The sequence below is a fragment of the Gopherus evgoodei genome, chromosome 1, assembly GCF_007399415.2.
Source record: "Gopherus evgoodei ecotype Sinaloan lineage chromosome 1, rGopEvg1_v1.p, whole genome shotgun sequence".
Classification (NCBI taxonomy): domain Eukaryota; kingdom Metazoa; phylum Chordata; order Testudines; family Testudinidae; genus Gopherus; species Gopherus evgoodei.
Window position 1 is genome coordinate 44,626,489 of NC_044322.1, and position 26,516 is coordinate 44,653,004.

General features: G+C 38.7%; 1 protein-coding gene across 8 annotated transcripts in view; it reads left to right on the forward strand.

The window, feature by feature from the left end:
• Window positions 1-26,516, forward strand: part of FRY (FRY microtubule binding protein) — a 388,433-nt gene that overhangs the window by 201,807 nt on the left and 160,110 nt on the right. For all 8 annotated transcript variants that reach the window (XM_030563058.1, XM_030563048.1, XM_030563011.1 and 5 more), the window contains 11 exons: window positions 375-507; window positions 7,821-7,928; window positions 12,542-12,797; window positions 17,045-17,227; window positions 18,168-18,254; window positions 19,370-19,629; window positions 19,912-20,101; window positions 22,410-22,534; window positions 23,117-23,174; window positions 24,847-24,938; window positions 25,155-25,327. In XM_030563058.1, coding sequence (XP_030418918.1) covers window positions 375-507; window positions 7,821-7,928; window positions 12,542-12,797; window positions 17,045-17,227; window positions 18,168-18,254; window positions 19,370-19,629; window positions 19,912-20,101; window positions 22,410-22,534; window positions 23,117-23,174; window positions 24,847-24,938; window positions 25,155-25,327 — 1,665 coding nt within the window. The remainder of the gene's footprint in view (window positions 1-374; window positions 508-7,820; window positions 7,929-12,541; window positions 12,798-17,044; window positions 17,228-18,167; window positions 18,255-19,369; window positions 19,630-19,911; window positions 20,102-22,409; window positions 22,535-23,116; window positions 23,175-24,846; window positions 24,939-25,154; window positions 25,328-26,516) is intronic.

Here is a 26,516-nt window from a genome sequence, read left to right on the forward strand (position 1 = left end):
TTTTTTTAAAGCTCTCAAAGTCTCAGAGGATGGCTTTAAGGACGTGGACTATAATTATACAAAATTCAGTTTCCATTTAACCACTTACAGCCAGATTTCAGTTACTAAGCTACTAAGGCTGTGTTAGTATCTTTCTCCATAAGTAGTCCAAATCACTGGGACTACTCTCAGAGTAAGGCACTACTCCCCAAGAGAAAGGGTGGCCGAGCTGACTCTGAATCAGGATGTAGTAGTTCAGGCAATAGGTTACATCATAGTTAAAAACTTAGTGCTGTGCTTGTAGCACTACTGGAATAAGCTCTCCCTTCTTCAAAATGCCTGAATCTCAATTAATATTATGTTCTTCTTTAAAAATTGAAATATATATTTTACAGGTATGTCATTGTATTATTCTCAAGTAAGAAAAGCTGTGGACAACATACTAAGACATCTTGATAAAGAAGTTGGACGATGCATGATGCTAACTAACATACAGATGTTAAACAAGGAACCTGAAGACATGATCACGTGAGTGTTAAATGAAAGTAAAGCAAAATCCTGTATGATTGAAAAAAAAACTCCAAAGGAACTTTTGCTTTATTTTTTCCAACCAGTCTCAAGTTCTGCCTTAGCTGTCATAGGGACAGAGTATAACAAGTACAATTTGCTAATGCATACACTTAGTGCCTTTTGTGAAATCCACAATTTGTGGGTACAGCAGGAACAGTCAGTGATGTCACCCCCTCTCTTCATCAGAAAATATAGCTTTGTTTTTCTGGATTTTAGTGTTTATTTGCATGCATGTGGTAATTTTGGGAATTGCATTTACTCCCCTAAAGCAGCCAAAATTACCTCAGAATTTTAGGAATGGGAAGGTAGTATAAAAAGCACTAGTGTCCACAATGCAGGCCTATCAGCAGAGTATGCAAAGGAATGACTCAGACCACTGTTGCTAAATATTTCTGCCATCACTGAACTTCAAAATGGTGGCAGTAAATTTTGAGAACTACAGTTAATAATAAGTTTTGAAATTTCCTCTCAATGTCCATGACTACAGTCAAAAATCAAACCTTCATTACAGTCCCAAGTCATCTTGTGGTGATGGCCTCAAATTTTAGAGGGTTAAAAGGAGCATTTCTTCACTGGTGCATTCATAAACACATCCAGTGTGAGTCATTGAACAAGTTATCTTGTTGATTGTTCTAGAGGAAAGGGATTTTTACTAGAAACAGAGCAATCTGAGGTGTCATGTGATGAAGGAAGCAGGGCGGCCTCTTGCAGAGAACTGCCTTGATGGAAAGAGGAGCCGGATCACTGGACAGACATTGCCCATCCTTATTGTGGGAGGGACTGAGCGAGTTCTTGTACAATCAGAGAGCCAGCCCTTTAAGGGAAGCTTGCCTCTTGTAGGGAATGAGGCCATTGGAGAGATATGGCAGTAGAGAGGCCAGTAGAGAGGTTTGTCAGACAAAATGGCCAACTTACCAGCAGTACAACAAATACCCAATCAACTCCACTAATTGGCTGAAATCCAGCTGTTGTTACAGCAGTGAATAACCTTTGTGTTGTAACTGCCTTTCTTCTGTCCTCCTTTGTTGGTTCCCATTGCTCTGTTAGTCTAAATTAGATTGTAAGCTCTTTGGGTCAGGAACCTTGTCATCTTTTCTTTCTATTAAACGTCATGCACACCAATGTTACTATGTAAATAATAATAATGCTATTTCAGCGTCAAAGTATTATGCTTGGTATGTTTTTTCATATCGTGATACCCATAATGCTCTTCAGTGCTCACAGCCATTTCAAAGCATTTTGGGTGTCCAAGCTTTTTAGGAAAAATTAAAGGTCTTGACACACATACTTTTTTCCCAGCCCAGGCAGACATACTATGTCATTTGTTAAGAGGGGGAAAAAAGGGGGGAGATGGTTTGACTCCCTGCCATGCTAGTCGTGGGAGCCCCAAACCCTCTTTCTCTGCTCCTTTAAAGAATGCCTCCTTTAAATCCTTGAGTAATCCATTTTATCTGATCAACGTATCCAATCTCTATGAAGTACCTGCACTGGACATCGGCCGCAAAGTGGTGCCAGGTATTTGCTTGGCTGCCTCCTCCCCATACTTAGCCAGGTATTTACTGAGGCCTTCTTTAATGTCAGCCAAAAATAGATCAGCTCTCCAGTCAGATAGGTTGACCCCATTCTCCCTGAATAACTCTGGTGCCCCGTAAACTATGCTTACATGAGAAATTACCAACCCGGCTTGACTACATATGAACTTGGCTACCTCCCTGTTCACATGTCTCCTAGCCTTGTCAACCTGCGGGGGCTTCATTACTCAACACCTTGCATCAGACCAAATAATTTTTACTCCTGAGAAAATCTATAGAATCTGTACCAAGTCCCTCTTGTTTCTGAACATCAAGTCTACCCCTTTACACTTTCCCAGATCATCCCCCCAGGTGAACTACAGTCACATCCGGTCACCAGAGTATACAAGGGGCATCCACTGGTGCCGTATCATGCCCTTTCTGCCATGCTAACTCTGGATTGCTTCACCACTGAGGCTGAGCTGTGAACCTCCTGTCAACCTGGAAGCCAGCCTGTGCGCTGTACACACAATATTGTGCCCACACGTCCACACCTGTTCTGTTCATTCCCTTTGGGGCACCTGGCATTGGCTACTGTCAGAAGACAGGATACTGGGCTAGATGGGCCTTTGGTCTGACTCAGTATGGCCACTCTTGTGTTCACCACTGGCTGCCTGACCCATCTGCAATTGTCTGAAATGGAAACATAAGCAAAATTATTTCTGATTCCCAACCTGGGGTTTCACGTGCATTCTGTATTCATTAGAATGCCAGCGCCCAATTGCCTGAATTGCCTTGGCCCCCAGGCCCAGCTGCACCATCGCTGTAGCCACCCTGATCCGACACTGTGAATAAAGAGGGTCCCATCTTTAATTGGTCTTATTGCAGTATATGCCCTCATGGCCCCCACAGGGCAGAGTCTCACCTCGCCACCTTCCTACAGTATAATGGATTGACACCGGCCTCCCAAATCTATCTTTGACATCCTCAATGTTAAGATAGCTAATCATCCTCACAATGTAAATGCCTCAGTTCCAAAGCTCTTCCCAAAGTGTCCCTCAATGGCCCAGGCGCTAATTTGCTGATCCTAAAAGCCCCCAAAAATTCTACTAGGAATACCACCCTGACGAAGGTTGCCTCTTGTTCAAAACGACATATGAGATAAGGAATTTTCACCAAAACCTTAAGTGTATTAACAGTGATGGGGCGATGTGGGTTGTCTTTGGGGCCAGTGCTTGATGATTACCCCACTATAAACCTCCCAACAGAAATCCCGCCACAAGCAGCTTGATAACCATTCAGCCTACTGACAAATGTAAGTCCCAATAGGAAAGCAGAGATGGCTGATGATGCCAGCCCCTGGCTTGCCACTGACACCATGTACTAAAGTACCCAGTCCTCCAGGATTGGCCAAAGTGTAGACAGGCCCTCCCTCTCCCAAAACTGAACAAAATCATTAAAATCTCTCTCATAATTCCTAAATGTCTGCAGAGCCTCCGATTGCTAGAGCCCTGCACTCTGTGGGTGTCTGCTTTATATTTGCAGATTGTGGATGGATGCAGATCCAAATTTTATATCTAGATCCCTGTAAATCTGCGGATATCCACTTACATCCCTGGATATCCACATCCACAGACCATCTTTGCAGATCGCAGATCAGATGTGGATAAAAATTTTGTATCCACTCAGGGGTCTACCAATGTCTGCACTGCACTCAAAGCCATAATATGCCAAAGTTGCATGTACACATTTTTTTTTTTTTTACAATTACCGTAATAATTTTTGTAGACTTAAAAAACAATTCCTTTCTATAAAAGCAGCAAAGAGTCCTTTGGCACCCTATAGAGTAACAAACGTTTTGGAGCATGAGCTTTCGTGGGTGAATACCCACTTCGTCAGATGCACCCACGAAAGCTCATGCTCCAAAACGTCTGTTAGTCTATAAGGTGCCACAGGACTCTTCGCTGCTTTTACAGATCCAGACTAACACAGCTACCCCTCTGATACTTAATTCCTTTCTAATCTGCTTTAATTTCCCACCCTCAACTTGCAAACACTGTCCTTTCAGCTGAAAACAGGTGGAAGCAACTTCATCCAGAATTCATCATATGGGTTCCTGAATCAATCAAAGAGATCACTGCAGAGCTATGTCAGCCATTCCGTAGTAAAATCTTGCATGCACCCTCTCTAGCCCAAATAATGTCTCAACATGAAGTCTTGTCAGATTTGGATCCTCCCGTAGGCGTGCTCTGAAGAGTTGCTAGACTACTGGAACAACCTAGAGACATAATATTTATAAATATTTTCACATCTACCATTATAAAGGTCTATTCTTGAACTGTTCACAAGCTTCCACTCAATGCACAAACTATTAGCCCAAGTCACTGCTAGTAAAGAATTATATACTAATTAAATGTCTAATACTGAACCTGCTTTGTCTGCTAGAAGCCCTGCACATTTCATCCTGTAGTGGTATTGGTATTAATGAAGTACTAGGACAGATCACCAGTATTAGATTGTTAAATTCTCAGATGAAAAATTATAGTTTAGAGATAATAGCAATGCCTAGCTCTTACATCATGCTTTTCATTAGTGGATCTAAATGCACTTCACAAGTAAATTCAAATTTACTTGTGAAGTGCATTTAGATCCACTAATGAAAAGATGCACTTTAAGGTACAGATATTATTAAGTAATTCATCATGAAAAATAATATGCATGCATTATACAGTGGAAGCAGAGTACATTGAACATTTATTTGGATTTGTTATACTTTTGACAGTCCAAATTCAAGCTGATGAATGTATGAAAATGTGCTGAGAAATAATGGCTGCCAAGTAGGGCCACAAAACTACTATTAAATTCATATCTTCATGTTATAATAAGTATAGGCTGTGTTTGTAACATTAATAGTTTCAAGAATGCATTAAAACGGTGATGTTCTCTAGTCTTGTTTAAGTGTTTCTAAATTCATGCCATCTGTGTTATTTATCATGAGAATAAGATATCCAAATTTAATAGCCTATGTAATTTAGAGAGAGTACTGGACTGGCACGCAGGAGAGCTGGGTTCTGTGATTTTGGGAAAGTCTCATCAATTCTCTGTGCCTTGGTTTGTCTGTTTAGACTGTAAGATTTTCAAGACAGAGTCTCTCCCTTATTATACATTTTTGTAGTGTCCCTGCCACAATGAGGTACTGATCTTGATTGGGGCCTCTGGGTGCTATTGCAATACAAATAACACTGGTCTACAGTTTTTGAGAAGTCGTCTGCTTCAGAGATAAAATGTGACATTTATTATGTATTTTAATGTGCTGAATTCAAATATGACAATTAAAACAACTGATTGGCTACTGTTTCTAAGATATTTAAGTTTTTACATTTTATGTCTATGTATATTGTGCAGATAGTAGAGTTTTAATCATAAATTGTAAACCTAGGTCTTTTCATGTTTTTATGGTTGCTTTACATGATATTTCACCTGTCCTGTTTATGTAACACTTTAAAAATCAGCAAAAGGGTTCTATAAATAAAATTTATTATGAAACAAAAGGCAAAAAACTATTATGTACATAGTTTAGTCCTATTCAGTGTCTACTCGGTGCTTCTTGGCTTGTCTCTTGTATTCATTAAATGGAGCATCTCTTGTCACTGTCCAGCAATAGTCTGCAAGCATTGATGGGCTCCATTTGCCCTGATAGCCTGCCAGGAGATTCCACTGCTGTAGTCTGGAGCCCAACAGCTCTGCCTTACTCTTGGGTAGTTCCAAATCCCTGACAAGGTCATTCAGTTCACCTTGTGTTAGGAGGTGTGGTTCAGAGGAGGAAAATGGGAGAAAATGTGGATCCTGTGACATTGATGGTTCAGGACCAGAAGTTTCATCCTCTTCCTTGTCTGACTCAAGTGAGAATGATTCTGGTGCATCAGGAACCGGCAGTCCTTCTCCGTGAGGTACTGGGCGTATAGCTGATGCAATGTTTGGATAATGCACAGTCCCCTTTTTCTTCTTTGACACACCTTTCCCAACTGGAGGCATCATGCAGAAGTAACAATTGCTGGTATGATCTGTTGGCTCTCTCCAAATCATTGGCACTGCAAAAGGCATAGATTTCCTTTTCCTGTTCAACCACTGGCAAAGATTTGTTGCACAAGTGTTGCAGCATATGTGTGGGGCCCACCTCTTGTCCTGATCTCCAATTTTGCAGCCAAAATAAAGATGATAGGCTTTCTTAACCATAGTGGTTAGACTGCGCTTTTGTGATGCAAAAGTCACTTCACCACAACATAGCAGAAGTTATCTGCACTGTTCACACAAGTACGAGGCATCTCTGCTCACTTTGGCTAAACAGAAATGTGTCCCTTTGCAAAATCAAACACTGACAAATAAGAGAGCACGATACTGTATGATTTCTAGAGCTGATATAGGGCAATTTGTTCAGCAGAGTGATGTAAGCTTCGTTATGATTGCATCATCCATGACTTCTAGGAATAACATGATGTAATTCATATCATGTATGACGCAATACCAGCTTCAGATTGCATCATTCATTGTTTTGCCTAAAAAGCAAGTACTGTCTAAATCCAGTAATAGATTTATTCATAGATCCAGTCAAAGATGTATTTTAGTCATTTCTGGTTTAAATTGAGATCCCTTCCCTTTATAACTCACTTATCCTCCGCCATTCCCAAGTCAAGGGTCGTATATACTGATGCAATAGCATATCTTGAAAACTAGAGCCAATCAACAATTTTAAGCATCATTTTCGTTATCAGTGACCCGGAATTAGTAAAGTTGGACTACATTTATTTCAGAAGCATTTTGGCTGTAGAGCAGTGTAATTAATTGTGTGAAAAACCATGCCTGTTAGCATATTTTACTTTGGTTAGCTTATTTATATGGGTTACTAATGCCAGATAGCCAAATAGCAGAAGATTTGGTAAAAATAGTCAAATTAATGATCATTTTTTTGAGACTATAGGAAGGATTTCTACTCTACTCCTGCATTCTCACAGAAATATTTGTAATATTCATCGGAAGTGGCACAACTAGAAGCCATGCTTGTTACAATATCTGTCATTAAGATAGTCATTGGTTGAAACTTAGCCTGATATTAGGAAATTTCAAAATTTTGGCCCTGGCCTTGGTTCTGAGAGAGCTTTATGCTCACCCAATCCTCAGGGCTGCCAGGAAGCAGTTTGGCCATTGCACAATTTAGAGCAGACTTAGGGTCGCTATAAATTGTACCAGCTGGTAACAGCCTCCAAGAGGTTGTTACATCAGCTGGGGAACCACATAGATGCTCTGCCGCTGGCTGTGCCGCCCCACTCTCTCCCCACTTCCAAATTCCTAAGTGCTCTGTGGGTGATGTGAGGTATCCTCTGTGCCAGTGCCATATAGAGGGCCAGAATCTGGTGCTTTAATCTGTGTATTATATGGGCCTTCTTAAATACTGTACTATGGCGAGGTAAATAATATGTTTTACAGTAAGGCCACAAAAATAAGCAAATGTTTTGGTAGTCATGTGTGCAAGAACAGCTAAAGCCAGTCATTTATTTGAGACGTTTCCTTGTTGTATATTGTTAGTGCTTGGACTTTTTGCTAAGGGCCTTATCAGTGGTCTGGCACTCAAGCAGATATATTTTTTAAGATGTTTTATATCTCTTCCATCACATTTTAGCAAAACTATAGATCCTTGAACATGTTTACTTCTAAAATTTGGTCAGCTTCCAGTGATTGATAAAATCTGTTTCAAATTTTCAGTGGTGAGAGAAAACCAAAAATCGATCTTTTCAGAACATGTGTTGCTGCTATTCCTCGATTGCTTCCTGATGGAATGTCAAAACTTGAGTTGATCGACTTGCTGGCCAGGTAAGTGTGTAAACACTAAAAAGGCTGATCAGCAAGAACAGAATGAAACTGAGCACCATTCTGTGTAATTATTTCTTAGTGGCACATAGATGTACAAAATCATCCGTTATTAAAGCTTAAGATTCAACTAACCTGAGCAGTATTATCATAGAGGAGTCATTATGCCTAAAACCCCAAATGTGATACAAAAGCAAATGTGCTTTCTTAAGATGTTTTTCACGCTGTGGATCAGCACATAGATTCACCTCCTTGGTAGCACTTTGAAAACAAACTACTTTTTTTTGTAATATGATGTATATATAATTCTCACTATTTTTAAATAATTGTATGGTAAACAAGAGAAGAGAGGATTCATTTTTGTAGTAATGGGAAACAAACTTTTAAAATTCAGTTTTGGATTATAAATCGTACACATCAGCTTGGCAAAACATAATGTACTAGAGATGGTGTGTTTTCACCTTCTTCTTACTAATACATCATAACCAGACTTGGCAAAATTTGATTTTTATTTTTTTGTCATTTTGACAGATAAAATCAGTGTTTATTTTTTAAAGCATTTTCTTCAATTTTTATTTGTTTAAATTTTCACAGTTATGGAAGGGTGTGAAACAATGAGGTATCAGACAATAATTAATGACAGGAGAAGTTAAAATACAAAAATTTAAAGCTTTATAACTGTTAAAACACAAATAGTCAACATCACATGTCAAAATATACAAAATATTCTTAAATCAAACTCTGATAAGTTCTCGAGTAGCATTTTTCTTACTTTGCCTGAAATCTGTAAATTTCAATTATTATTGTCGGAAATATTTTTACATCAGTTTGTGAGTATACAGTGAAATTGACATTTACTGACATTTTACCAATAAAAACCTAATCTTTGCAAGCTTAATCATAATTATTTTTAATTAAAAGAAAAAATAGAGAGGCAGGAACGCTTGGGTCTCTATCTCCCAGAGCTGGGGTCCTTACCTCTGATTTGTCTGGATACAGTGTCACTATCATGAAGGAGGGGGATTAAGGCATGGCATCTATACAATGGAAGTGGGCTCGTAGATATCATAGCAGTGACACAGTGCAAGTCTGAGAAGATTCAGTTGTACGACAGTTATGATAACAGCTGATGGTAGCAAAGAACTTTCAGCACAGAACCCTTTGCCATTATATCTCAATTCTGGTGTCAGGGTACCTTTACGAAGTGATTTCAACATATTCCCTTAAAATGGAATTATTATTGGATTACAGTGACAAAGCAAGTCATTGTGGCCACCATTATCATCAGATAAGTGACCAACCAATTTGGGCCATGTCCTAGGTTGTGTCTAAACTATACAGGATGGAGTCTCGGGGTCAGAGGTTTAAAGATAGTTGTTTCTGCCCAACTCCCTTATGCTGTGGTACCAGCTTCCATCTGGGATAATGGATGTGGGGCCCATGCTTAATATTTTAGTAGCTTGGTAATGACTTGTCAGCACATGCACTCATTCATCATTCTCTGATGGCAGTTGTTGCTTCCTTGAAAGGCAACTAGGGAAGTAACATTAGGGTCTAATCTAGTTGGAAGTTTATGAACTACTCCAATGACCTTTACCTAGAGACACAAAGTGCATTGACTATAAAACAATTAAAGTTTTCTCAGTCACAACGCAAATATGGTCTGTTTCCCTCCCACCAGTCTTCTCCTGCCACCCATGCTGCATCCCAAGGGCTCCGACTTCACTGGTCTAGAGATGCTGCATAATATGTTACAATATTTTCTCACTTCAGGTTCAGGATTCATCACATTTTATGACTAAAATCCATACTGGAATCTAAAGTTTTGGGGATTCAACCTTTCCTAACTATAATCCTTTTGAAAAGAGAAATCCAGAGTCCTGGGCCACCTTTCAGTAGTGGTCTGTGTGAGCTCTGATGTTTGGACAAAACTCTATTAATGTGTTTTTCTTTCCCAAGATTAAACAACATCTCTGGTTTAGCAGATTCTTTTACCCACTGTTTAGTTTGAATTTTCATCCTTAGAACAGATGTCTTTTGGCAAATCCCAGAAAAAATCTGTAACTCAAAAACTAGGTTTTCTTCCAAGACAGCTGTATCCAAATTAGAGCAGCAAAGCAGATGTCAAGCTCACATTCTGCCTTTTGCTGCCCACTGGATCCATCCCCAAGGTAGGTTTTAGATTTAAGGGTCTGAAGTGCAAACAAGTGAATATTTACTGGGTTCGGTGAGCTTTCATGCTCAGTAAGAATTGTGAGAAACCAGAGTACTTACTACCACCAATATACTACGGGATGACTTGTCTTTATATTGTCTTGACATCACCTGATCTGCTTCATCCTAAAAATGACTTTGCCAAGCCAAATTATTTACCAGAAATTCTTCTCATAAAGTCTTACATCTGAGTAATAAGGCGAAATTCTTAATGGAGCCATAGTAACTCATCCAATTCATGTCCATTCTACTGACTCCACTACCATAGTATTACAGAGCTATGGTTTTATACTAGGTTTAATTTTTATCTCTCTTGATAATGTTGTCCAATGCATTTATACAGTAACTGGAGTTTGGAGGCAGTTTTAATCTGTATTTTGTTTTCCACTACCTCCATGTGTCACTTAGGAAGAGTCATTTCATGAATGATTCAGTCATAATCTGAGTTTATTGCTTGGTTTTGTGATCTTCAGTGTCCAGCGGAGAGGTGATAAATTGCTTTTCTTTACTGCCAGAGAAATCCAGTAATTCCCAATTTGTTAAGAATTTCATGTGGATATTTCACAGGTTATACATCTAGGGGTGAGAGTGGGCACCTCTCTCATTCCAGATGTTCTTTTCCTGACTGTAAATCTTGCTGTCACTCTGGTTTGGAATGTTGTGTGCAGGCCTCTGACTGGAAGTTTGAGGGAGGCAGCTCTCTGCCTTCTGGGCATAACAGCCATTCAAAGTATAAAAGGGAAACAAAATAGTCCTGCAGGCTGCAAAACAGTCTGGTCTCACCCTTGCTTTCCCTCACAAGGCAGAAGGTCAATAGTCTCTGTGAAGGGGGAATGGGTTCATAGTCCCCTATATGTCTGAGGTTGCCCAGGCTGAGTGCCCTGGGCCGTAGTGAAAGAAAAATGAATTAAAGATTGTCCCTCTGTGTCTCCAAAGGGTCCATGGAGCAAAGGCTCTTAAGCAGCTTTCTGGGTAAGCAGCCCCTGCTCTGTGCTCTCGTTTTACTTCCCTCTGAGTGCCACCCTGCACTGGGCTTGGATCCTCCCTTTTAAGAAGCTGTCCGTCTCAGGTTTAGCAGGCCTGACAGGTACTGAGGGGAGCTCTTTCGCCCTTTGCTGACTAGGGTAGAAACCTGTCCCACCACAGGATCATAAAGCATAGCAATCCACCTTGGAGTCATGGTCTTTTTTGGTGAAATTTCATGGCAATTAGACTTTCCTTGCATAGAATAAAACAGTCTTTGACCTGCCTTTGAAGAATTTTCAGACTGGTTGGAGTCAATTAGCTTCACTTTTACACACACTGAACCAAATTCTTCTCTCAATTTTACCACATTGTACAGTTTTAATGGAAAAGAATTTGGTCCACTGCATATTATTGGAGTCCCTCTAGATTTTTCTCTAATTATTCACAAATATATCCTAATTTCTGATTATTCAGGGACTACTAAATTTAAATACTTGGAAAGTGGATGCTAACCCATCTATCAATATTACCAGCTTTTGGTTAATGAAGACTTAGTGGAAGTGACAAACTTAAAAACGTGCTGAGCGTGTTTCATTCTGCCCAGCTACAAGCTATGAAGTGACTTTCTCAATTTGTTCTAAAGAGGAAATATAGATTGCTGTCCTTCAGAAAAGGGCACAAATGAGGTGCAAATATAGAAACAGTGAAAATAAAATAGAAAAAATGGGATCTAAAATGCCAGTTCCTTAGAAAATACTGTGGGGGGATAGACTTCTAGTTCTTAAAAAATGGAGAGTATCATGGAGCTTGTGGTTTCTATTTCTATTTCCCAGAAGAAATGAAAGTATGAGGCAATGTTTGTGTTCTAGTTAGGAATTTTTAATTTCATTTAAAGTTCCTCTCTCAAATAACTATAATTTTCTTTTTCTGAGTTGAAGTTTCATTTTAAATGTTCTACGGGCACATGGGAGTTTTTTGCTTGTTTTTGTTTGTTTGATTGATTTTATCTTGGAAGTAAAAAAAGAAAAAAATCTGAGGTGCATGCATTATCCCAAAAGACTTCTGATCTCATAAGTGATCAAGTCAGCAGTATTTTTTGTTCTGAGAAACTGCAAAGTTGCCATATTTCAACTATCTTGAAACATGCTTTTGTAAGTGAAAAAATAAGTTGCTCATAAAGTTGCTCTATAGTATCTTTTTGGACTGGCACAAACATATCTTTTGGATCTATGTATGTATTCAAGTACTAGTGTAGCAAGAATTTCTTTAAAATGTTGATGATGGTGATTGTGGTCAATAACAATAGAAGCTTGAATTGTTTTATGAAATTTTACATTAACTTTGGGGAATTTCTGTCAGTGCTAATCTATACTTTTCTCAATTACACCGTTTAATGGTGTTTACATTTTCAGTGTCACTTTTATTTTAACATGCAGACTCTCTATCCACATGGATGATGAACTTCGGCACATTGCACAAAATTCTCTTCAGGGTCTACTTGTTGACTTTGTTGACTGGCGAGAGGATGTGCTCTTTGGTTTTACTAACTTCCTACTACGCGAAGTGAATGATATGCATCACACTCTTCTTGATACTTCCCTGAAGTTGCTGCTACAGTTGCTTACACAATGGAAACTTGTAATACACACTCCAGGAAAAGCCAGTGAACAGACAAAAAGCAGATCATCAGAGGTATGAATAAAAGAGAACTGCATTCCAGTAGTTATACCCATTTATGATGCTATTTAACTTTTCCTGGATAGTGTTCTGTTTTATGTATGCCTTATTTACTCAAGTTGTACCCCAGCAGAATTCACTGCTGTTAGACTTTTTTCTATAAAACAGTTGGTTCAGCTGTCTCATAGAAGCATAGAAATGTAGGGCTGGAAGCAGGAGTGAAAGTAGAAATAGGGACTTACCGGTACGGGGCTGGGTTGGGGCCGGCTCTGGCCTCCAGAAGGGGCGGGATCTTGGGTGGACGGGGCAGGGATCGGGAGGTCAGAGCCAGCCCTGGCCCGCCCTGTACCGGTAAGTGCCCTCCCCCTCGCCTGCCAGGATAACAGCAGCAGCTGGGGGCTCCAGCAGCAGTTTAAAGGGCCCAGGGCTCGGCCACTGCTACAGCCCTGGCCCTTTAAACCACTGCCAGAGCCCCCGGCTGCTGCTGCTACCCCAGGGCTCCGGCAGGCTCCGGCAGCTATTTAAAGGGCTGGGGCCTCTACCACCCCAGACCCTTTAAATAGCTGCCAGAGCCCTGGGGTAGCAGCGGCGTCTGGGGGCTCTGACAGTGGTTTAAAGGGCTAGGGCCATAGAGGCAGTGGGAACCCCAGGCCCTTTAAATAGCCCCCGGAGCCCTGCTGCTACTCCAGGGCTCTGGGGGCTATTTAAAGGGCCCAGGCCTCCCCTGCTTCTACCGCCCCAGGCCCTTTAAATTGCTGCCAAAGCCCTGCTGCTGGAGCTAGGGTAGCGGCAGCGGGGCTCTGGAGGTTATTTAAAGGGCCGGGGCTCCCACTTTCTTTACTGCCCTGGGCCCTTTAAATAGTCACCGGAGCCCCACCACCACTACTTCAGGGCTCTGGAAGCTCTTTAAAGGGCCCAGACCTCCCCTGCTTCTACCACCCCAGCCCATTAAATAACCCCTGGAGCCCTGGGGTAGTGGCGGTGGGGCTCTGGTGACTATTTAAAGGGCCCAGGGCAGTAAAGGCAGCGGGAGCCCCGTCCCTTTAAATAACCCCCAGATCCCCGCTGCCGCTACCCCAGGGCTCCAGCAGCAGGGCTCTGGCAGCAATTTAAAGGGCCTGGGGACTACATGTTGTTGTAGTGCAGCAACATAGGAGAATGTATGTCAAACCAAAATAGGCTTGTTAACAAAAACACATAAAAGCCAGGGAGTGGGAAGGGGAGCAACAGGAAGACTTTTTCCCAACACTGTAACTGACAGATAATGCTAAAATGCCACAAAGTTTTTCTGTTTTACCCTTCAAATTCTCTAAAATTTGACATATTCATGATCTGTGATCACTGATTTTTGAGCATCTGTATAAACCCTTCCCAAGTGTTATATTGTCTCATTGTCTGTCTGTCTGTCTATCTATCTATCTATCTATCTATCTAACTATCTATCTATCTTTTTTACTGGTAACATCAAAGGGAATAAAATGGTTTTTTTTCCAATTAATTACTTTTATAAGCAACAATAAAGCCCCACTCATCCAGAAGATCATGATGTGATTAAGATTATGTCCCCCAGTGTCCATCACTAACTTGAAAAACTTAGTTTATCTGAATTTCTATACATATCCAAATAAATTCCTTATCTCCCATTTTGTTTGGATAAATAAGCATTTATAGCCAAGATTTTCAAAAGTGAATTTAGGTGTCTCAATATTTTAAGTGCCCAAATTGAGATACTGTAAAAGGGCTTAATTTTCAACAGTGGGTGAGTGATCAGCACTTTTTGAAAATCAGCTGAGCAAGAAACTGAACAAACTATTTACTTTTAACAGAAATTTTCAATAACTTTTTTGTTTGTATTCCCTAAACGATCTGTCAAAGTCTAAAAGATTTGGCCACGTTTTCCAATATCTCTCACTCTATCTTTCTCATGTATTTCTCATATAATAGCACCATATCAACACCTATGTCATGAAGTATCATGGTAGATTATGTTGAATCAATAATACTATATAGATCCAATGTGTTTTTAGAGGATATCACTATGCTTCCCAATGATGCCGACTCTCATGATTTTATTGAGTCTTGCAATATTCATTTTTTCTGAAAGCCAAGCTTTTGGAATCCCGTGATTACATGAGAATCTCATCTTTCATTTAAAAATGAAATTAAGTTTCTAGACCATATAGTCAGAGAAGAAAACTTGAAAACATGACTTGAGTGCACCTTAAAGGCTCAAAAACCTGAAGACAACTAAAAAGACATCCTCCTTCATTTATTTTGGTCTTATTTTTTATCAGTGTTATTATTTGCAGGGGGCTGACTCATGATATTTGAATGCTTGGCATCGTCAGCACTGAGATTAACACAATTATTTAATTATTTGCTGTAAGAGCTTGATCCTGCATGTAGAAATGCTCATTGCTTATTTTGAGCCAGCATCTGAAAAGCAGTTGTCCCCCTTCCTATCTTCTGTTCCTGCCCAGAATGAAAATGGGGATCTTGCAGTTATAAGGGTGTCTGGGGCTGTGGACAATGGAGTGGAGCTTCACCTCTCTTAGCTGCCACATTGGTCAATTCAAGGGATGGTGAGGGAGATGATTAGTTCCAGCAGAACCCCCTCCCCAGGCATGTTTAAGCTTTGAACATTTCTTCTTGCTGAAAGCTATCCCATCTGCCCAGTAGGTATACTAGTTGTCAGAGCTGGGTTTCCAGCAGTGACAGATTAGGCACTGGGCCTACAGGGCCTGTGCCCAGGGGCCCTGGCCACCAGGAAAGCGGGGAGAGCCTCATGCCTGACCCCATTCCCCAGTAGCAGCGCCTTGCAGGAGAAGCCCCTGTGCCCTCATGCCCCTGCTCCCCAGCAAAAGCCAGGGGCTGCAGGGGAAGCCCCCAGTGCCCCAACCCTGGTCTCCCGCAGAAGCGTGGGAGTTGGCGGGGGAAGCCCCAGCACTGGCACCCCCGCTGCGGCGTCGGGACTGAAGGAGCTCTCGCCACCTGCCGCTGCCTCAGGGCTGGGGGAGCTCTCACTCCCTGCTGCAGCCTGAGGCTGTGGCAGAGGGACAGAGCTTCTCCAATCTTGGGACTGCAGTGTGGGGGAGGGGCCCAGAAAGTAGCAAAATGGTTGTGGGGTTGCAGTGGGGGCGCAGAATATGGGGACCCTGGGTGGAAGGGGAGCAGGGCCCTGGGGAAGAAAGGTGTGGCTATGAGCGGGGCTGCTGGCGGACTGTGTGGAATAGGGGCGGGACAGCAGGTGGAAGGGATGGGGTGGGGCCCCCTACTTGCTCTGGCCCAGGATTCCAGGAAATCTTAATCTGCCTCTGCTTTGCAGGCCTGCTGTGGGTCTTATCCCGTTGTTTTTTTGGGATCAGGGAGGAATTTTTCCCTCTGGGCAAGAGTGATAAGATATCTAGTGGGTATCCTAGAGGCCTGGCAGGTGGGGATAATAAGGATAAGTTATGGTACTTATGAAAATAATTAAAACGGGGGCAGGGTTAAATAAATTTCAATAAATATTGTTGCAATTTGTGGTTGGTGTCCAGTGCAGGTAATAGGCTTCAAAGGGTCAGCATGTGGGACAGAGCACAATACCTAGGAGGGCCTAGTGGACCCTGTAACCTGTAGGATGAGAGGAAGTCTTAAATCCTCGCAAACTATATACTCCCTTGTCCACTTTCATGCCCTCTTGCTGGAGGAGGATAGTAGAATCTAGCAGTGGGCTTAACCTTGAATTAAGTGGAGAGCAACTAAGAGAGCCAATCCTCATTCCTTCTTTGTATGTCACGAGGCCATTTAGAACATAAGAACAGCCATACGGGTCAGACTAAAGGTCCATATAGCCCAGTATCTGTCTACTGACAGTGGCCAATGCCAGGTGCCCTAGAGGGAGTGAACCTAACAGGCAATGATCAAGTGATCTCTCTCCTGCCATCCATCTCCATCCTCTGACAAGCAGAGGCTAGGGACACCATTCCTTATCCATCCTGGCTAATAGCCATTTATGGACTTAACCACCATGAATTTATCCAGCTCTCTTTTAAACGCTGTTATAGTCCTAGCCTTCACAACCAATTTAACCCAACATGGGACCCAGTTAATGCCTGATAGCATGAGTGGGGTCAGCCCCCCCCCAACTAAAATAAAGTTGTGACCTATCTGTTTTCATTCTCGGGAACGTCCTGGCCAAATAGAGCATTTCTGAGTAACCTCATCATCATCTCCCATTAATATTTCCCTCTATTGAGTATAGTTTTCTCATTTCTTTACAGCTGATACCAAATGGATCCAGCCATAGGATACAGTCTGAAAGAAGTCCTTCTTCCAACGTACTACATGCTGTGGAAGGATTTGCACTGGTACTACTTTGTAGTTTCCAGGTTGCTACCCGTAAACTAGCAGTTTTGATTCTCAGAGAGATCCGTGCTTTATTTCTCGCCCTGGGGCAGGCAGAGGTATGGATTTCTTTTTAGAAGTTTCAAAAGAAAATTTTCCAGAGATAAAGCTCTGAACTAAAATTAACAGTGCTGCTTTATCATAATGCATATAATGCAAGAGGTCATTTATTATAAATAAAATATTTGACGTATTTGGAATTTGCCATTTTAATTTGTCTGACTATTGCAGACCTTATAGTTTATGGGCTGTTGACTGTAAAGGACTAATCATGTTCTTTTTGCAAAACCTGTTATGTTGTTCACAAAGAACCTCCATTTTTGCACAACATCAAACCCTTTTTCAGGTTTTTTTTCTGTTATAAAGTACACCCAATGGTATACTGTAAAGTTGTTTCTTGAATTGAGCAAATAACTTTTGTATCATCCACATTATTAATTTTTAGTGAAGATAAAATTCATTATTACAGCATGTCAGTATATTCAACAAAAACAGCATAATAAACATTTAACTTTATTCACATAAAATATTCCTTTTACAGTACAGAAGTCTAACTCTTTTCTTGTGTACAGATACAAAAGTATGTAGTCTTGCTGTGTGCAGATGGCCCCAACACACTGAGCCATCCAGCTGCCTGAGAACACAAATATGTGTGTTCATAGAAAAGGAATGCTTTAGTTAAACAGTTAAGCTAGGTTTTCAGTCCTTTGATACCAGATGTCCCAAGTCATATGGGATTTTCTGATGAGCACTTTTGTTCAGTAAACAGTGAACTAAGGCCAGTAATTAACTTCCTTTCAAACCACAAACTGGGCTTGACTTTGAGGTTAATACAACAAAAGGCAAAATTTATCCATCAAGACAACCACCTGAATATATTTTTTACCAATTCTGTATCTTATAATCTTTCATGCAGTTCTGTTTCATGTATTAAACAAAGATTAAAAGAATCAGTTAGCCAAGGAAAATAGTTGACTGCTGTTATCTTAATTTGTACAGGATGATGACAGGCCTATGATTGATGTCATGGATCAACTCAGTTCTTCTATTCTTGAAAGTTTTATTCATGTGGCGGTTTCTGATTCGGTAAGTACTTGTTTATTTTCACTGATTGCTAATGGTTCACCATATATGGTAAACAAATATAACATGAAATAGTTAAAGAAAGCTATTAGAAATGGACAGAAAATTCCTGTGCCACATGCTAGACATGTAAAAGATATATGATTAGTCTAAAAACTGCAGTTGTATTTCAAAACATTTTAACACTACAGGTAATTCATTTATTATTCAGCTGAGCACGAGTTGCCTCTGTAAGTGCACTATTACAACACCAGCAATGGTAATTTATCTGATGATAGACATTTGCAATATACCACCAGCTATTTCATGTTTATAGGGGCAGATCCTCAGCTCCTGTAAATTGTCATAGCTCCATTGAAATCAGTGGAGTTATGAGAATTTACACCAGCTGAGGATCTACCCCTTATTGTACGTAGCACCTCCTTTGTGGTAAGTGTCAGTATTAATTTTGGGGTTTTTTTATCCTGGCAGTCAAAAAATGTACAGTGTAATACAGTAACAACCAATTGTGCTAGGTGCTTTACAAACATAAGGAAAGACACAGTCCCTGCCCCAAAGTTCCAGGGATTTTATTTATGGGTAAAATTTTCAAAAGCATTTAAGTGACTTAAGTACAAAAGTCTGTAACAAAACTGAAAATTTCACTGAAAATTTGTATCTATGTCAGTATATGTATGTATATAAATGTATACATAAAAACGTATGCTCATAGTGCTTAGTCATTGTTCATTTCTTTGTTTTGTTTTTGTCAATATAGAAGTTTGGTATATGATATAAAAATAGTTTTATATATACAGTTACGACCCAATAACATCAGTGTTTTTCAGATTTAATTAATGTTATTAATGTATCAAATTTACACATTTTTAGCCTTCATTCCCACAGATATTTTTCTTAAGAAAAGAGTTAAAGAATATACAGTAGAGAAGTGGTTTCTTCACATGATGGGAACAGCTCTTGCCAATAGGAGATGGCATTTATAACCGATTAATGCCTTGACTGAGCAAAACATGCGAGCATCTTTATTTAGGAAGTAGATGCCTAAATGCATTGCAGGCCTAAATAGTTGGAAATAAGTTACTACCACTGTGATTTTGTTTTGTTTTTTCTTTCCACAGACTACATTACCATTAACACACAATGTGGATTTGCAATGGCTGGTAGAATGGAATGCAGTCTTAGTAAATAGTCATTATGATGTAAAAAGCCCTTCCCATGTCTGGATATTTGCACAGTCAGTTAAGGATCCATGGGTTCTCTGCCTCTTCAGTTTTCTTAGACAAGAGAATTTACCAAAACACTGTCCTACGGCTCTTAGCTATGCTTGGCCATATGCTTTTACACGGTTACAGCTAGTAATGCCTCTTGTGGATCCAAAGTAAGTGATACTCTGGGTTAGTGACATTATTATGTAAATTCTATAGTCCCATATTTTCAGACCAGTTTGGCAGTTCAGCTATGCTAAATAGTATCCAGACTTTTGGTATTTGATATGATGATTGCCACTTTAAACTGTAATGATTCCTTTTCTTATTGCCTTCATTGATTTTATTTAATAGTATAGTTGTTGTTACTTGGCTTGTTTCATGTTTTAAAAAAGCTCTAGAAAATTAAAATTAGGAACTGGAATTAACTTTTTTTTTTTTTTTTTAAATTCCAGTATCCCTGTTAATGCAAAGAAAACCAGCACAGCAAGCAGTGGAGACAACTATGTAACTCTGTGGAGAAACTATCTTATTCTCTGCTTTGGAGTAGCGAAACCCAGTATTATGAGCCCTGGACACTTACGTGCTTCAACTCCAGAGATCATGGCTACCACTCCCGACGGAACAGTGAGCTATGATAACAAGGTGACATGGCATGCTTCAGAAGCGTTATTCCGTAATTATTTTAAATATGTTTTTTAAAGAATTTATTTGTGAATGTCAAGTAGTAGTGATAAAAGTACATCTGAGGGCTATTTCAACATATGTGATTTGGTTTAAGTATTATTATTTATTATTGAAAACATTCATTTGTATAGCACATTACACCATTTGCCAATTTGACAATTCCTGTGATATTTGCAGCACATTCCTGTGTTATGTTGTTAATTCATATTCTAAATAGTATATAGTCAAAGTATGGAAATGCTGCGCATAATATGCTAAAGTTAACTTTACCTTGTGTCATGCTTTTAATACAGATCGCTCTGTTAAGTACTGTTATAGCACATACATAAGCAATAAGGCACAATAGGCGATGTATTTCTGCACCATTATTGCAATTCTGAAGTGTGATATGAAACCTAAGGCCTAGTGGTAAATGTACATTGAGAAATGTACTAGTTCCTACAAATTCATTGACTGGAGTCTTTTGTTGATATTGTAAATTTAATTTAAAAAGCACAATACTATCTATGAAAATAAAGTACAATACTGCCTCTTAAAATACAGAAAACTTTTAAACCAGGGTTTAAAAAATTAAAATCAGATGTTTTATTTAAATTCAGATTTATTCATAAAAATATGCTATTTAAAATTAAATTTGAAATTGACGACCTATGTTAAGGCCTAAACTTACTATAATATATTAAAATAATTTAAGTTAACTACAAAAATAATATTGGCATACTTGGGGAGGGGAGAGATAGCTCAGTGGTTTGAGCATAGGCCTGTTTAACCCAGGGTTGTGAGTTCAATCCTTGAGGGAATCTGGGGCAAAAATCAGTAGTTGGTCCTGCTAGTGAAGGCAGGGGGCTGGACTCAATGACCTTTCAAGGTCCCTTTCAGTTCTAGGAGGTAGTTATATCTCCAAATTTTGTGGGGTTTCTTTGTTTGCTGCCAAGATTTAAAGAAAGTCAACCCACTGAACTGGTGGAAGTCACTGGCTAAGCACCTGGATCCAGTGTTGTTGAAGTGCCAAACCAGCTTTTGACAGCAATAACCTTTTCTGCAGATGAAGAGACTGTTTTCTTCATTTCTGTTTATTTGGCTAGTTCAGTTCAATGACTCTTTTATGCAAAGTTAAGTAACCAGTTGGAAGTTGAAAAAGCCAGAAAGCTGGGTTTTTTTCTTACAGTCTATCAATAAAAACTAGATGTGAAAGGATTAGATCTACTGGCTCTAAAATCTTGAAGGATATAGTGACCAGAAATAATCAGTTCACTAGCAATAGCTCGATAGATTCCAAGGCCATTGTGATCATCTAGTCATATAACAGAGGCCATAGAACTTCTCCAAAATAATTCCTAGAGCATATCTTTTAGAAAAACATCCAATCTTGATTTCAGAATTGTCACGAACAGAGAATCCGCCACGACCGTTGGTAAATTGTTCCAATGGTTAATTACCCTCACTGTTAAAAATTTACATCCCATTTCCAGTCTGAATTTGTCTGCTTCAACTTCCTGTTGATGGATGAATGGATGGATAAACTGTTTAATAAATCAGTTCGTTTTAAATGCAAAACATGTTTTGATAAACTTTTTTCTTATGCTTTGTAAGGAAGTTTTATTTAATTAAAAATTGCAGTTTTATGCATTTTTATTTTAATTTTAATTTCCATCCAAATAGAGCATAACATCAATCACTAGTAAAAATTAATCATCATCTACTAAATGAGAAATACAACGTTCTCCATTTTCTAACATAGAAAAATGTAAAAAATTAAGTCTGAATTAAATGTAAGTTAAAGCTATCTAATTGCTTAAATAAATGTGTATAGATATAGTGTATCCTCCTGGTTAGCAAAACAAAGCACTACATTTAGTCAAAAAGTATATCTGGTTGCAAATCAACATGTTCTAATGGTTACCAACCAATGAGAATAAACCTTTTTAAGGAATATAAGTAAGTTCAAATGTAAAACAAGATTATAAATTAATTATTTAAATCAATGTTTTCTGCTTGCTGATTTAAATCATGATTAAAATTAGTGATTGAAATTGCTTTGAAATTGCTGGACTTTACTCACATGGATATGATGTAGAAGACAGACAATTAGAACATGTCCACAGTTATAAAGTCGTTTCATTATGATTTACAGAAGGCACTTATTGACTCTTAAATTATTCTTTTTTGTGGAATACTCATTCATGTTTGGAATCTGTAATTGTTTATTTGATATGGGTAATGGTAATAATTAAATGTTGGTGATTTCTTAATAAATATATTTTAGGCTATAGGAACCCCATCTGTTGGAGTCCTGTTAAAGCAGCTAGTACCTTTGATGAGACTTGAAAGCATAGAAATCACAGAATCACTTGTATTAGGATTTGGAAGAACAAATTCTCTTGTTTTCAGGTACCGCACAGTTTACAATAATCTCAGGAACTTGCTTTTAATTCAGATATGCTGTTTATGTTTTAATGTAAAATTATTAATTTTTAAAATTTTAAATTTAGTGTTTATGTAATAAATAGAGTGTTGAATTTTGTGGAAGAAGGGAGTGACAAAGAGCGCTGAATTACCAGTCTATACTTGTGATGTGGTATTGGATGGAAGTTCTGGGTGAAAGCTGCAGATAGCGTTTCCCCGGTAACCTAATATTTCATAAGCACTAAAAAATTTTACCTTTCTATTTGTATTAGGTTTAATCTAACCTCCCATTATGTTAGTACTTTCTCCCACTGCCTTGGTGTAGAAACTGCAGCCCTAGTTGGAACCCTTCCTAAGATTTGTCCTTGTTCATTGGACCACAAGAATATCAGTGCCTAAATATGTAGCTGGGAGGGAACATACATTATCCAGATCAATAAATGTGTTATCAAAGCCTTATAGAGTGTAGTGTAATACTCTTTATCTTAAAAGGAGCATTTAATTCATGAAGATGGACTCAATTATGAAGGATTTTGTTTAGAAAGTTTTTATTTTGTTTTAATTTAGGGAATTAGTAGAAGAACTTCACCCATTAATGAAAGAAGCCCTAGAAAGAAGACCAGAGGTTAGTTCAAGAAATGAGATTTGTTTATTTAAATTGCAACATGAAGTTAAAAGTAGTAAATATGTTTCTTTAAAAAAAAAAACCAGAAAGACATCCTATTGGTAACTCTAGCTTGATATTTAATAAAGGAAATTTTCAATAAGAAAAAATTAGAAAGCAATTCCATTTAAAACTGAATTTAAATGGATTATTTAAAATTAATTTATTGTGTAAAATATATAGTTCATAAATTTGTATTTACATTTTTTAGAGGAGGAACAAGTTAGTTAAATACAGTGGCACCTCTTCATGGTGAATTTAGATATAGTGAAATCCCACTTAGAATGGTGAGGGGAAAAGATATTGTAACATGACTGAGCCACAACCGTGTTTCACAACAGCGTTGGAAATGTGGTTTATCTCTGTAGTATAAACAGGTCTTACCAGGGACTTCAGTTTCCGTTAGCCCTTGTCTACACTGGAAAGCTGCCCTGCTTTAATTCTACTGGTATAGTTCTAGTTCTGTAACCTCTAGCCCCCACAGTGTGGATGCAATTAAATGTATATAAATAAAATAAAATTGCTTATAACAACATAACTTATTCCTGTCTAAGGTATCTTTATATTGATATAATTACATCTGCACTAGGGATTGTGTTAGTATAACTGTATTGATAACAAATCACACCCCTAAACAAAATATTTATGCTGGTACAACTTTCAAGTGTAGACTGCCCCTGCACTCAGGGAAAATATAACTTTTAATGAGGTTTTCCTATATTGACTGCAAGTTCCACTACTAAGTGCAATGACTGGTCTTATCACTTTCCCTTGATTTTTTTCTAATTTAGAGCAATAGGAAGAGGGGAAGGAAAGGGAAGACATACTTTCTGGTGTTCACTGGAAGACAAGATAAGACAAAACAAGTCATCTTTGTAGATCCCTTCACTCCCAAGAAGTGGGAGTGAAGTGGAAGCTGCACTTCCAGCTAGATTAACCAGATATCCTGATTTTATAGGGACAACCGCGGTATTCAGGGCTTTGTCTTATGTGGGTGCCTATTATCACCCACCCCCATCACCCTACTTACAGCGGTTCAGGCAAAGAGCAGGCCTTGCTAGCTGACTTTACATTTGTCAGGAGCAAAGCAGGGTTTTTTCTACAGGTGAAGGAGAGTTCCTTGGAAGTGTTAGATGAAGAGAAAGCCTTGGGGTTCTGAGACACTTTAAATCACACTTTCTCCTAGTGAAAGTATAAAATACAGGAGAGAGTTTATGAACTAAGATTACCATGTTGATGCTCACTTTCAAAGATCCAAGAGGCAGCATTCTTGGATATCATATGATATTATTTCAGCACATAAAGAAAGTGTGTTTTCAGCACCAAAACTTGAATATTAAAAGTTATTTTTGGTCCAGACTTTCAGCAATATCATGTCCACTTTTTCCTCATGGACAAATATGGCTATAAATTGTTATTCAAGAATTGTTTAGAAAGTTAGAAATGTGAACATACCTGTGTTGTTATGTAAGCATACCTGCACTATGGTACACACAAATGTAGTAGTGCTCCATCATAAGCAAATACATCAGTATATTGCTTTGCTTTAAACACTGCTTCAGTGACCTGGCTGGCATTATTTCAATGTCTGCACCTCCATATGTATTATGTATCTCTTTTTTTTAATCCCAAGAATAAGAAACGCCGTGAGCGCCGAGATCTGCTGAGACTGCAGCTATTGCGAATTTTTGAATTGCTTGCTGATGCTGGTGTTATAAGTGACAGGTAACACTATTTTGTATGGAAGAATTTCCACTGGTGATGTCATCATTCTGTTTGTTAGTAGCTTCTTTTAACAATTATAAAATATACAAAATATGTTTTTTTTTAAATAAGCGACTATGGAAGCTTCAAATCTGTGTTTAAAGATTATAATGTATTACGTTGCAAGTTAAATGCACTGTCACTCATATTGAAATGTTCAACTTTTCTTTATCCTAGTACAAATGGAGCCTTAGAGAGGGATACTTTAGCCCTTGGAGCCTTGTTCTTAGAGTATGTTGATCTAACTCGCATGCTGCTAGAGGCTGAAAATGATAAAGAAGTTGAAATTCTTAAGGACATGAGAGCACATTTCAGTGCCATGACTGCCAACTTGATTCAGTGTGTTCCAGGTATGATATATTACCTCATTATATTATGCAACTACATTTAACACATGTGGAAGTAAATTTTCACTGTTTAATTTTTCTGGTTTTCTCTTTATAAGCCACGCTTCATAAGGTTGTTTTGTAGCAAATATTAGAGGGAATTTGGGCAACTGAATACAGAATTCTCTCAAGAATCAAAACAAAAAACATTGCAAAGCTTGCAGTGCACCTATATAAGACTCTTCTCTTTCTAAGCCCAGCAAATGAACCATACACAGCCTGCTGCAGCTCCAGATTTCTTTTACATAGGACTTTATCCTGCAGCCTTTGAAGAGTCAAAATTTCATTAACTTCATGGGAACTCAATCAGGCTCATAGAAAAGAAAAAAATCTCTACTGATAGCTGCAGAAATTGTTTTTTCAATTTTAAACATATAGTGGAAAACTTGCCTCCAGTTGTAGCCCATTTCAGCAAAACTCTCTTTGGCCTTTCTTACAGCAACAGATTGTTCATATCTGCTCTTGCTTTGCTATATTATTATAATATTGCCATATACTCATGCATTGTGTGTGTTGCAAGGCTGGTTTTAAAGTGTAAAGTAATTCTATTAGCAAACAAAGTAAAAAAGTCTGCCTCAAAAGGCTCCACCTAACTAATAGAAACTAAAATATGGAAGCTAGCTCGCTCCCAATACATTTGCTGTTTACAGAATATTTGACAGACAACATCAACAGGCGTACCAAAGAGTAGGAAGGCAGGAATGTAGAACTAGGGAAAGAGAAATGAGACTACATATTAACATAGGCCAGAAACGTGCACAACTGGATGGTTTCATGATTTGGTTGTTTTCAGGTGTATGATATATGTAACATATATAAGAGATGTACAAGATAAGGAAAAGAAGTCTATAGTGACCATTTGTAGTTGATCCTGCTCCCATTCCAATCAACGAAAAAATCCCATTAATTTGAAATGTGCCATCTCATTAACTGTTATGAGTGAACAATTTACTGAAATCCTTTTTTCTGTTCCCATCCTTATAAGGTTTGTGTGAGAAATTACTCAGTAGTGAATATTTGCAAAGGTATTCCTCTTTGCATGTATTCTCATTGTGTTTATAATCTAGTGTGCATTATCTATAGTAATTATATCTCTATGAACTTTGCACATTGAAACCACCCTTTTATATGTTCTGCAGAAAGCCAACAATAA